Consider the following 12,222-nt stretch of genomic DNA (forward strand, 5'->3'; position numbering starts at 1 on the left):
ACACACACACACACACACACACACACACACACACACACACACACACAAAGAATCCTATGACCCTACCTATCGGGAAGTAGCAGAGAGAACTCCACCCCCTGTCCCCACTAATCTGGCGCTGGGGAGTTGAAAAGGGGGTGGAATCGTTTAATAACCCTAAATGAAGTAGGTCTGTCAAAAAAAAAAAATCAAGGACAACAATTTGCCCTTTTTCTTCACAGCCCTTGTTATCTCCTTCCCTGGTATATTACACTAAGAGCAGAGTTTGTACCTTTGTTGCCAGGCCCAGCCACAAAGAAGCTCTGCAAGGGTGATAGGATTGTGGCTATGGTGTTCTAGGGGCTTGATACCCACAGGTACTTAGGAACCAGAGCTGGATGGAGAGGTGGCTGCCTGAGCCTTCCTCTGACCCTCAGCTCTGCCCTCTAAGGAGCAAACGGCTACCCTTGCCATGGCCTTGCCTGGTCTAGAGAGAGCTTGGGCCAGCTTGATGTAAACTGTACAGCCCAAGTCAGTGAGGAACTCACCCAGCCCCTACATATCCTGAATCAAGAGCTCCATCCACCCTTTCCTTTCTTCATTCCAGAGTTTTCTGCCCTTCCTCTAGTAGGCCCCCATGACTGCTGGGATGGCAAAGGGGATCATGCCAGATGTAGACACTGCTCTTTGTAACTGTGCTGGGTTTTAGAAAGTGGCAGAGGCCCAGCTGCTCTCAGGAGTTTCTTGATCCCTTTTCTCCGGGGCCCAGCACATCCTGCCATGACATGTGAGTACCCTGAGCCAGCCTAGGGTAGGAATTGGGAATGCATTCAAGTGTGAGCATGGACTTTGTATGTCCCGACATGGATTATGGTCCTGGCATCCCAGGATGTGTGGAAGCCCAAGGGCAAGTGTGAGGGTACTGGGTCTGCCTGGGAGGAACCAGGACTAAAAATGTTCTGGATCTCATGTATGCAAGAGTCTGTAAAGTGGATGAGAAACTGCTGTGTCAAGTGTGTCTCACATGTGGGTGGGATTGGGACAGCATGTACACCAGGACCCCAAGGCTCAGATCCCAGCTCTGCTTCCCAGGTAGACATTGAGTAGGAAATCTTGTCGTAGGGCTACAACTGTCCTGTCTCACTGGGTGTCAGCAAATAAATATGCTTTAGTAGCAGGTGTCTCTGGAGTATACATATACAGAATTGTGTGCATTACAGGTGTGTGCCACACAGCTCTTCATTCCTAACTCATATCTTGGGGCAACACTCAGCTCTGGAAATGTGAACAGAAACTGTCCCCTTACTGTGCACACACAAAAGCTAAAAATTTCCCACTATAACTTCCACATTTCTGTATTCTGACATGCAGGTCTGGCCCTGCTTACTGTGCCCAGTGATGGGTTCACACCCATGAGTCTCCTCTCTTCTTCCAGTTCCTGAGTGCCACTCCACCCCCACCCCACCCCTGCATCATCAGTTCAGCAGACTGGGCCTTTGTCTGGGAGAGGCTTACAATACAACTCCAAATTTGGACAGCCAACTTCAAATCAGATGCACCCCATCACATCAAAACACACACACACACACACACACACACACACACGCACACCTGCACACACACATGCATACATGTGTGCTCTCAGAGTCACTTCTGCCACTGATAAAGGGAGCAAAGCTCTTCAGGTCCTGGCTAGGGCAGGGGTCCAATATCTAATCTGTCTTTGGATAGGTTTTGGATTTGTTTGTTTTTGAGACTGAGTCTCAAGTAGCCCAGGCTGGCCTTGGGCTTATTGTACAGCCATGGGGGATCTGGGACTTCTTATCCTCTGCCTCCATTTCCCAAGTACAGTGTGCACCATCACTCTTGATTTATGGAGATGGAACCCAAGGTCTTCTGCATGCTACGCAGTCACTCTACCAACTGAGCTGTACACCCAGCCGAGTATCTAATCCCTGTTGGTAAAAACGGAGTGCACGGGATAGAACACTGGGATCTGACGCATACAGACACAGCGCCATGCCCCCAGCTTGTACTCACTGCCAATCAATGGAAATCCCTGGCTCTCGCTGACTCCAGCTTTGGTTGTCATGGGAACTGCCTGCTGCAGACTGCTTCTCAGGGGACCCCAACCTTGGATCTTGCAGAAATCAGACCCAGCACAGCCTGACCTCCAGGGGACCTCAGTTCTGCTCTTGGGAAGGCCTGGGGCTAAGCCCTTGCTTGGGAGGATCTGCTTCAATTGTACATATTTTCTGGGGAGGGGGGTATATCAGCAGGACTTCTGGTATCTAGGAGAACTGGGGGACCTCTAACTAGGAAGGTCAAATTTTCACCACCCCCAAGGCTTCCTCTCCACCCCAAGAGCATTCTGAGACAGGAGAAGCAGATGCAGGACAGTACCTGTATCGGTCAGTGGAGAGGCTGCTTCCGGTATCCAGGGAGCTCCTGGTGTGGTAAAAGTGAGACAGGGTTACTAATGGTCCCACAGCATGCCCCTTGGCACCCTGCCCACTCAGGTCACATGGGTGGCCTCAGAAACCATGCACTTTAACCTCCCTCTGCTGTCCCTAAAGGTTGCACTGCTACCCACACCTCAGCCGGTGCTGGCACAAAGGGTCTTTGGCAATGTCAGCCCATCTGCTGCCTTCTCAGATGGGGAAACCAAGGCTGAGAAGAGGATGTAGTACAGACAGGGTCAAGCAGCTCTCAGGACTGGGATTTTTTCCCCCTAAAAAGAGAATATGGATGCTGGGAATCATGACAGAAGGCCTTGCACATAAGCAAGCTCCTACTGATGAGCTATGTTCAGCCCTGGTTTGGGATTTAAACTTGCACACAGTTGACAGAACACTGTCATGACCCTTTCCTACAGAGTCCTGACCAAGCTTTATAGCCTCCATATTGGAAGAGAAAGTCCTCCCCCCTCCAACCCCCAGTCCACAGCTCTGTCTTCCAGCTCTGGGCCCCAAAGCTTGGTTCCCAACATCTTTCTTTGCTCAAACTGTGCTAATGGGTATGACTAGTGGCTGACCACACTAGTATCATATTTTGACCCCATCATGTACAACCTGAGAAATAAGTTTGGTACAAGTCATTTTCCATCCCGAGTCTCAGTTTCCCTGTGTGTAAAATGTAAACAGTAATGAGGCAAGCTTGCCCTGCCCAGTACCACACTCCAGATTCTCCCCTGCATCCTACAGTATTGGGAGAGGAGGTCCAGTTGGCACCTTCTACTGGTCATGTCAGGGTTTCTGTTAGGAAAGAGACATGTCCTGTGTGGTGGTTTGAATAAAAATGGCTCTCACCGGCTCATATATCTGAATGCTTAGTCACCAAGGAGTGGTACTATTTGAGAAGGATTAGAAAGCATGGTCTTATTGGAGTTGGAGAAAGCAGGCCACTATGGGTAGGCTTTGATAGTTCAAAACCCATGCCAGGCCCAGTCTGTCTGTCTCTCTGATTCTCTCTCTCTCTCTGTCTATGGATCAGGATGAAGCTCTTAGCTAATTCTCCAGCACTCCATCTGCCTGTGCACATGCTTCCTGACATGATGATAATGGCCTAAGCTCCTGAAACTGTAAGCAAATGTGAGCACCAAAGTTACATTTTAAGTTTTAATTACTGTGCCTAAGAAATCCATAAAACAAAAATGCCTCTAACCTTGCCCAAAAACAGATACTTCCTGAAATCCTAGAAGCTATTCATGTAAGATAACAAGCCACATTTTCACTCCCATAAACAAGTTCGTCTGACTCAACTGACCATATATCCTTGATTACATGTAGAAGAGGAGGCATGTAGACAAGGAATTACATTAGTATATATGCTTGTCTCTGATTGGATGTAGGTGGGGAGTATGTAGGCGGGAAATACATTAGGATATATTCTTGCTCCTGATTGGATGTAGGTGGGAGATATACAGACTGGAAATATGTCAGCGCGTATACTTGCCCCTACTGGACCTTATGGGAAATACATAGCCTTATTGTTTTGCCTTTCTAAGGCTCTGCAAAATGTGACTTGTGGCCAGTTTCTGGGAATCCTGAAGTGGACCTGGCCAGAGTCCATCTTCCTGGCCAGTATTTAATTAAAGCTTGCTTCAAAATTGGCTCAAAAATTGTGGTAGTGATCTTATTCTCATATAATGGGATTAACACAAGCTCTCAATTAAATGCCTTCCTTTATAAAAGTTGCCTTGGTCATGGTATTTCTTCACAGCAATAGAACAGTGACTAAGACAGAAGTTGGTACCAGGGCCTGGAGTATTGCTGTGGCGGGCCTGACTGCTGTTTGTTGGAGGAATGTGGATTTGGATTAGGAAAGCAGTTGAATGCTTTAAATGGTATTAATGAGCCATACTAGTGGGAACATGGAAGACAGTGCTGCAGATAGCAACGTGAATTATAACAGCCCTGCTCATGAAGTTTCAGTAAGTGCTCTAGAGACTATTCTTGTAATATTTTGGCAAAGAATGTAGCTGCTTTTGCCCTTGTCCTAAGAATCTGCCTGAAGTCAAATTGAAGAGTTTTGTATTAATGGCATTGTCAGAAGAGATTTCAAGATAGCCTAGTATTTACTGTGTAACATGGTTATTAGTGTTCACTCTTATGCATATTTATAGTGAAAAGGAGGAAGATGCGCAAGAAAAAAAAAAAGACAAAATATATTTTCAGGAGAAAAGCAGCACTAGGAAATGTAATGTTGGAGCCAAGGTCAGTGCTCAATGAGATAAAGTTTAAAGAAAAGCCTAATGCTAAATGTAATAAAGAGAGTGGTGACCTCAGAGCAAGACCCCACTCTGCTAAGCTTCCAACTTGTGAAAAGGAATTAATGAAAAGCTTAAGGAGTGAAGGAAACCATCGGCAACTGGAAGCTGATACAATGTAATTGAAGCAGGGGGCCACATTCCAGGCAGCAGAACTTGGCAGCTTCTACCTCATGGTTCTGGCTTTAGAGTTATGATTAACAGAAAGGGCCATGTAATCTCTCCACTCACGAAGGAAAGTTGCTGAGGCCAGATGTATACCAAAGGGCCTAGAGAGGACATTGCATGAAGCTGTAAATGTAAAGCCTGGATTGCTGGATTGTGTTAGAGACCCCAAGATATTGGAGATCCTAGAGTCATGAGATACCCACCAAGAACCAACCCAAGAGAAAGAAGTGTGTTGCAGTCAACAAAGCTAAAAGGAGTTGGAGATCTGAAAGAGTGGTTTGACATCAGATACAGAGATACAGAATTTGGGGTTTGCCCTGCTGGGTTAAATTCTTGGTTTGTTCCAGAATTTCCTCATTATGCTCCCTTTCCTCCCTTTTGGAATCATGATGCATATTCTGGGCCATTGTATGTTAGAAGTAGGTGACCTTTTTTATCTTGATTTTGCAGCAGCTTACAGTTAAAAGATTGTCGTGAGTTTCAGAGGAGATTTAGACTTTGGACTTTTAAACAATGTTGAGACTGTGAAAGACTGGGGACTTTTGATTACATTTTGCATTATAATATGGCTATAAGCCTTTGGGGACCAGGAAGTGGAATGTGGTGGTTTGAAAAAGAATAGCCCCATAGGTTTTTAATATTTGAGTGTGTTGGAATCAGGGAGTGGCACTATTTGAGAAGGATTAGGAGGTGTGGCCTACTTGGAAGAAGTGTGTCACAGGGAGTGAATGCTGAGGCTTCAAAAGCCTCTCTCTGTCTGTCTGTCCCTCTCTCCCTCTCCTCTCCACCCCCACCTACATATCAAGATGAAGCTCTCAGCTACTTCTCCAGCACCATGCTTGCCTGTTGCCAGGCTCTCTGCCATGATAATGGATTAAGCCCCTGAAACTGTAAGCATCCCCAATTAAATGTTTTCCTTTTTAAGAGTTGACTTGCTCATGGTGTTTTTTTGTTGTTGTTGTTTTGTTTTGTTTTGTTTTTTCCCCTCACAGCAATACAACACTAAGACTTCCTGGGACTGACTTTCTCTCTAATGCCATGCTGCCTTCCCACATAGGACACCTTCCTACTGCTGCAGTGGGCACTATGCATCTTCCCTATCGCTCTTACGTGAGTCTATGTGTGACTACCAGGGGCTTGGACAGTCCAAGCAAATGCTGGGTTCCTACATCAGCAATCCAAATTTCAGTCTCAGTTTTCCTACTGTCCTTGCTGGAGCTTCTCTGCTGAAGGCCAGTGACAGCTACCTCTGCCACGGATCCAGAGCTCCCTGGGGCTATACACCACCAGCTCTAGGGCAGTTCTACCTGGGTGTCAACGGTTCACTGAACAGCCCAAGCAGAGCAGGAATCATGAAGGACTATGTCAGAGTGTCCCAGAATTTTCTAGAATGCTCATAGTCCATGTAAAGGCTCCAGGGTGGTCAGCAGGGCACTGAGGAATAAGTGGGCAGGGATGATAAACAGGTTCCGTGATGACATGGGTGGTAAGCTGGCCTTCAAAAGCCTTACCTGAATGAGGGACCAGTCCCAATGCCCCAAGCCTGGCTGCTCAGCTACAGATACTCCATGTAAAGTAATACCAGGATGAGGTGATAAGATGCCTCCAAATGGTGGTAGGTCCCCTGGTCACCCTGCCATGGGACAGGAATTCTGCCGGCACTGCTGATTCTAACCCCAGCGTTGACCCTGCTGTGACCACAGCAACCTCTGGCCTGCAGTGAGAAGTACATTTCACACAGGGTCCTATTATCAACCACTTTTATCTAATCCTCCTGAGAGCCTTATAAGGTACAAGGAGTCATTTCTCTTTCTGTAGGTAAGAAGAGTTTTGGGAGCAGCACATTTACACACCATTCTACTCCCCCATCCATCCAGCAGTAAACTCCTATTCAGCCTTGAAAACCTAACTCACATATCAAATGTTAACTACTTCGTGCAGCCCTCTCCTACTGCCTACCTTGTTTCCATCCCATAAAGACTATTTTTTTTTTTTTGTTCCTTCCTCATCTCTTTTTCTAATGATGTATTTGGTTGTAGGATCACAAAGACATGGACTGGGCCATACCCTCCCACCAGAAAACTCAGCAAAGGCTCTACGTAAGAAGGGAACTGTGGGACAAGACACAGGGCCAAGGGCTTACTTAGCAAGGAGATACGACCCTTGCCGCCATCTATACACACAGCTTTCTCCTTGACTTCTTTAACCCATATCCCTATCCCTCAGGAGATTCCTCAGGGGTTGCTTGATCTGACCATTCCACAGCCCCTGTATATCTTGGTGATCTCTGGCATGTAACCAGGTCCAGCTCTGAGAGGATACTAACCTGAAACCCTCTGTCCCCCATGCTGTGGTCAGGCTGCCTGAGGCTTTTGGTGCCCAAGACAGGGCTCCATTACTGCTTTTCCTTCCTTACTGCTTCCTGCTCAGCATGCACACATTTAGGGACTCCAGCCTGGACCCAGAATGAGATACAAATTCACCTAAGTCTTTTGGGATTGTGGAGGGGAAAAGACAAGCTGCCTCTAAGTGCCACTGAAAGCATCTAAGAGACCCTACAGTGTCTTGATCACCATTACATGTTTACAATATCAAGATGTCAAACCTGAAAGGTTACAGCCTGAACTCCAGAGCCAGTGTTCAAACCCCAACTGCTCCACATGAGCTGTGTGACCTTAGGCAAGGTTGCTAATCTGTCTGTGCCTCCACATAGCTTCCTTATTGATAGTGTTGTGGCATATTAAATGGGTTAATATACTTCAAGGACTCAGAACAATGCCAGGAAGTCTAAATTTCGTAAATGAGAAGACAGGATTCCAAAGGCTGGCACATATGAAATTAAGTCATGAACATATTATGATACAATGTCTACAATAAAACACAAATTAACATATTCTACTAGCAGATTAACTTTGTTTAATGGAGATTTGTTTTACTTGCATGTATACACTCTTTATTTATATATGGAGCTGAGAAGTAGGGTGAACCCATATCCCTTCCACCCCCTGTTCAGGGCTCCTCTAACTCCTCTGGAGCTGCTGCTTCCTACCCTGGGGACTCCAGAGTCTTTGCGAATCCCTGGACGAGACTTCATGTCAGTCAGTCAGGTTCTGCAGCCCCTTTCCTGTAACCCTGGAAAAGGCATCCAGGCCAGCCTGAGAGGCCAGCCCCCATCTTAAGCACTGCTACTTCATGTTCTATCCTCAACCCTGCTCTTCAGCATCCTGGGAAGGCAGCTTCTATTTCTTTTCCAGAATCTACTGGATACTTCTTCCCTAGTAAGAGGCATCAGCCATGGACACAATTCAAGGGCAGGCCAGGCAATTCTGTGGTTGGGAGTCAGAGAGGCTCCCAGGAACTAGATGGGGGCACAGGGCGGTGTGTTCTGGGATCCGGATGCTGGTAACACACATCTTAGTTTGTGATGTATCTGCAAGCCTCACACTGCTACAGTGGGCCACCTCCTGTACATACATAACAGCTCATCGAAACTTATGTTAAAGACGAAAATCGGTGTGGGGACTCTAGCCTCCAACCTGCAGTAGCCAAAAGCCCAGGCCTTGGGCACCAAAAAGCTAGCCTTAATCTCCTCTCAGTGCAGCTCTCTCTAGCTTTAGTCTTCTCTACCAAGTGTAGGAGTGGTCAGTGCTTCTGTCCCTGGCTACAGAGAGGATGCTCTGGGTCCTCAGGGACAATTCCTGAGCCTTGGTGCCCGAGGGAGTCCCTGCATGTATAGCTTGGCTACCCCAGCAAGAACGCCCTGCTTAATTGCAGAGTGTCAGCATCACTGTGAAAAGTTTATCAGTCAACCCACAGAACTTATGGTGATATACAATGGTATACACGCCTACATGTGTGTGTACATGCATGCATGTGTGTATGGCTGTGTAATTCTGTCATCTTGGTGGCCTTATATAAAAAGACCCATCATGCCACCTCTCCACCATCCTAGACCCTTGGCCACTGCTCATCTCTGTAACTGTATTATTGAGAATGTTATATAGACATAGTCACATGGACGGGACTACTTAAGGCGGACTTTCTCACTTCGCATGGTTCCCTGAAACTCATCCAGATGTCACATTCCCTTTCACTAATGAGTACTATCGCATGGCATGGATGTGCAATAGTTGACTTAACCATTGTAGGATACCATAGCTTGGTGACTGAATACCCCTCAAGGCCCATCTTTAATGGCTTGGTCCCCAGCTCAGTGTAAATCATAGGTGATAGAATCTTTGCATCTTCCTGGAGTGTGACCTTGAAGGGGCTTTTGGGACTCTGGGCTCTTCCTCTTTTTTTGTTCTTGCTTCTTGCCAATGAAGGAAATGATTTTGTTGTATCAAATGCTACCCACAATGCCATACTGCCTCCTCACAAAAGGGGCTGGAGACTGCTCAACAGTTAAAAGCACTTGTTCTTGAAGAAAGGACCCAGCTTTGATTCCCAAAACACATATTGGGCAGCTTACAACCATCTGTACCTCCAGTTCCAAAGGATCCAATATGCTCTTCTGGCCTCCATGGGTACCAGGCACACACATGGTACACAGACATACATACAGGTAAAATACCCATACCCAGAAAGTAAAAATACATACATAAATAATAAAAAATTTGAAAACACAAAACAAAGTACTGGGGTCAACGACCTTGGACTGAGACTTCAAAACCGTCAGCCAAAATAGCACGTTTTTCTTTAGACGCTGATGGTTTCAGTTTTATTGTAGGCCTGAAAACTGACTAACAGCAAGAACATCTGGGTGATGTCCAGTTGCATCCATGGCAAGGAGCCTGTGGACACAGGCTGTTAGCACAGAGCTTCCATTCTCTGGAAGGAAACAGCCCAAGGGTGCCTCCACTGGCTCTATGGGAGAGTATGTTTACTATTAAAACAAACCACACTGACTCCAGAGCAGATGCCTGCTCTGCACTCCCCATGGCATGGGGTGAATGACTTCACTCCGCCACAGCCTTCCTGGTATTGCACTAGCAGTATTCTTTATTAACATTTATTTGGTTTGGGTAGCAGCTCTGAGCTGTGGGGTGACAGGTGAGGAGAGGATGGAGCTTGCTCCTGAAACAGATAGGGAGTCCATGTAATTGGGAGGCCCACCAGCCAATGCTGGCCCAGTATGGGTGAGGGCTGGTGGTGGTGGTTGTGGTAGTGGCAATGGTAGTGGTGGTGGTGAGTATATGTGTGTGTGTGAGAGGCAGACTTAGAGCTCCTTCCTAGAGTATTGGCTCAAAGCATGGTGCTCTTCTAAGGAGCATACCTGTGGAACCTCTGAGTGGGCGGTGCTTATTTGAGCTAAATCTTCCTTTCAGAGAAAGCTAAAGGCAAGGAAGATTCAGGCAGACCACTATGAGCTTTGTTTGGAGGGATTTTGCTTCAGTTTCCAGAGAGAAGAGAGGCCACTGCCTCCTGTAACTCATTCCCCTACTTCTTATTAGATATTGAGGAACACACAAGGCACTGGCTTAGAAGGTGACCACTGGGGGCTGGGGAGAAAGTAAAGTGCTGGTACACAAGCATGAGGACCTGGGTTCAGACCCCCAACATGAATGTAAAAAAGCTGGATATGGTGGCATGGTCTTGAATCCTAGTTCTGGGGAGGCAGACACAAGAGGATCCCCTGGCCTCACTGGCCAGATGCTCTTGCTCAGTAGATGACCTTCAGGTTCCATGAGAGAGACCCTGTCTCAAAAACTAAGGTGGAGCAGGATAGAGGAAGACACCCGATGTTGATCTCTGGATTCCACATGTACGTGTACACACACACACACACACACACACACACACACACACACACACAGTAACTACTAAGACAAGAGAAGATCAGCTCCCCTCCCTGCAACTCCCTGGAGACGCAGTGTGACTGCTTCAGGGTGTTTCTGCTGGCTTGTGTCTCAGGAAGCTGCATGGGGCTATGAATATTTGTGATGTCCATTCTATGACACTATGCCCCCACTAACTGAGTGCTTAGGGGTTGAAGACACATTCCTTTCTGCCCTTTGTGGCTATGGGGTGTGTGGCAAAGTTCCTAGCCCATTGGGGTGGCTGTGGGCTTGGCTCAGCTCTCTTGCCTCCCTGGTAAACAGACCATAGCAGCAACTCAATGAGGTGCCTGTGCTCAGCTAGGGCTCCTTCAGGGCCGTCCCTGGAACTGTGGGCACGGGGTAGAGATGTTTTTATGGCCTTGGGTAACTCAGATGACTGCATGAAAGGTCAGACCCACCTCCTCTAGCCAGCATTGGAGTGTTTGCCTGTCTTTAGGGCTCTAGAAGTTTCCCTGTTTGGGGCAGAAGTTATGGCAAGAGAGATGGTAGGCACCATCCTGCCCCAAATCTCCTTCTTGCCAGGTCCTAGTCCCTCTGTAGGACTATTTAGCTATGCTGAGATGAGACACTCAAGAGCCCATGTAGCTGTCAATTCTGTGGCTGCAGGAGCTGATAGCCTAGCACAGAGGTCAGTTGCCCCTTTGCTTGGGACACAGGGTACTTTCACTCCATTTCCAGGATTTTTGAGGCATAGACACAACAGGGAGCCATGGGTTCCAGGCCCTACACCATGCTGGGTGGGTACCTCATGATCCTATACCCTAGGCCTTTGGCCTAGTGTCACATGAGGCTTTAGCATAGACTGGCAATGGTGCCATGTGAGCTATGAGCCTTTGTCCAGGCCTTTCTTTCCTTGGATGTAAACAGGCTCATCTTCATGCTTTGGATAGGGAGTCTGAGGTGCCAGTGGGCAGACTCACCCTTCATCCTGCCTGGCCCTGAGCCTCATCCTCAGGCCAAAGAGGACTTATTTGCTTTCCTGTGCTGGCTCTGGCTAATAGACAGTCCTGCCTTCCAGCCAGGGGGCCCCACCACAGGCACAAGGAGATGATTGTCCCTAGGTTGGCCTCTACACTACTACTTGCCACCAGACTGCCCTGCCCAGAGTTCAGCCAGAGTCTGGAAAAGTCCAACTTCAGGGGCTACGTGGAAAGATGCAGGGGCCCAGGTGAGACAGGGTATCATCTGGACTCTGGGCCTGGGTCTTTCCTTTACACTAGAAGGAGATTTGTCTAGAACAGTGGTCATCAGCTCCAGGAGGGTGCAATTTGAGATGGTGAGTCATTTTATTTGTCCAGCCTAATATCTACACTGTGCCAAAGCAGCCTCTTATACACAGGGATATTTTCCAATATCCCTGGGTGATGCCCAACACCATGGCAACAACGGTTTCCTGTATGCATACATTCAACACATAGTATATTGAGCAGAGGCAGAGAGGGTTAAGAGTCACAACTACTGGGGCTG

The 12,222-nt window shown here is 47.4% G+C and overlaps 1 protein-coding gene across 6 annotated transcripts in view; it reads right to left on the reverse strand.

The window, feature by feature from the left end:
- Iqsec1 (IQ motif and Sec7 domain ArfGEF 1) overlaps positions 1-12,222 on the reverse strand; it is a 337,227-nt gene that overhangs the window by 126,805 nt on the left and 198,200 nt on the right. For 5 of the 6 annotated variants that reach the window (XM_055617490.1, XM_055617491.1, XM_055617496.1 and 2 more), the window contains one exon: positions 2,383-2,427. The exons of the other annotated variant lie outside the window; for it this stretch is intronic. In XM_055617490.1, the coding sequence (XP_055473465.1) occupies positions 2,383-2,427 (45 nt within the window). The remainder of the gene's footprint in view (positions 1-2,382; positions 2,428-12,222) is intronic. 6 annotated transcript variants of the gene reach the window in all.

Source organism: Psammomys obesus, unplaced genomic scaffold (assembly GCF_907164565.1).
Source record: "Psammomys obesus unplaced genomic scaffold, mPsaObe1.curated_primary_1811, whole genome shotgun sequence".
In the NCBI taxonomy this organism is placed as follows: Eukaryota; Metazoa; Chordata; class Mammalia; order Rodentia; family Muridae; genus Psammomys; species Psammomys obesus.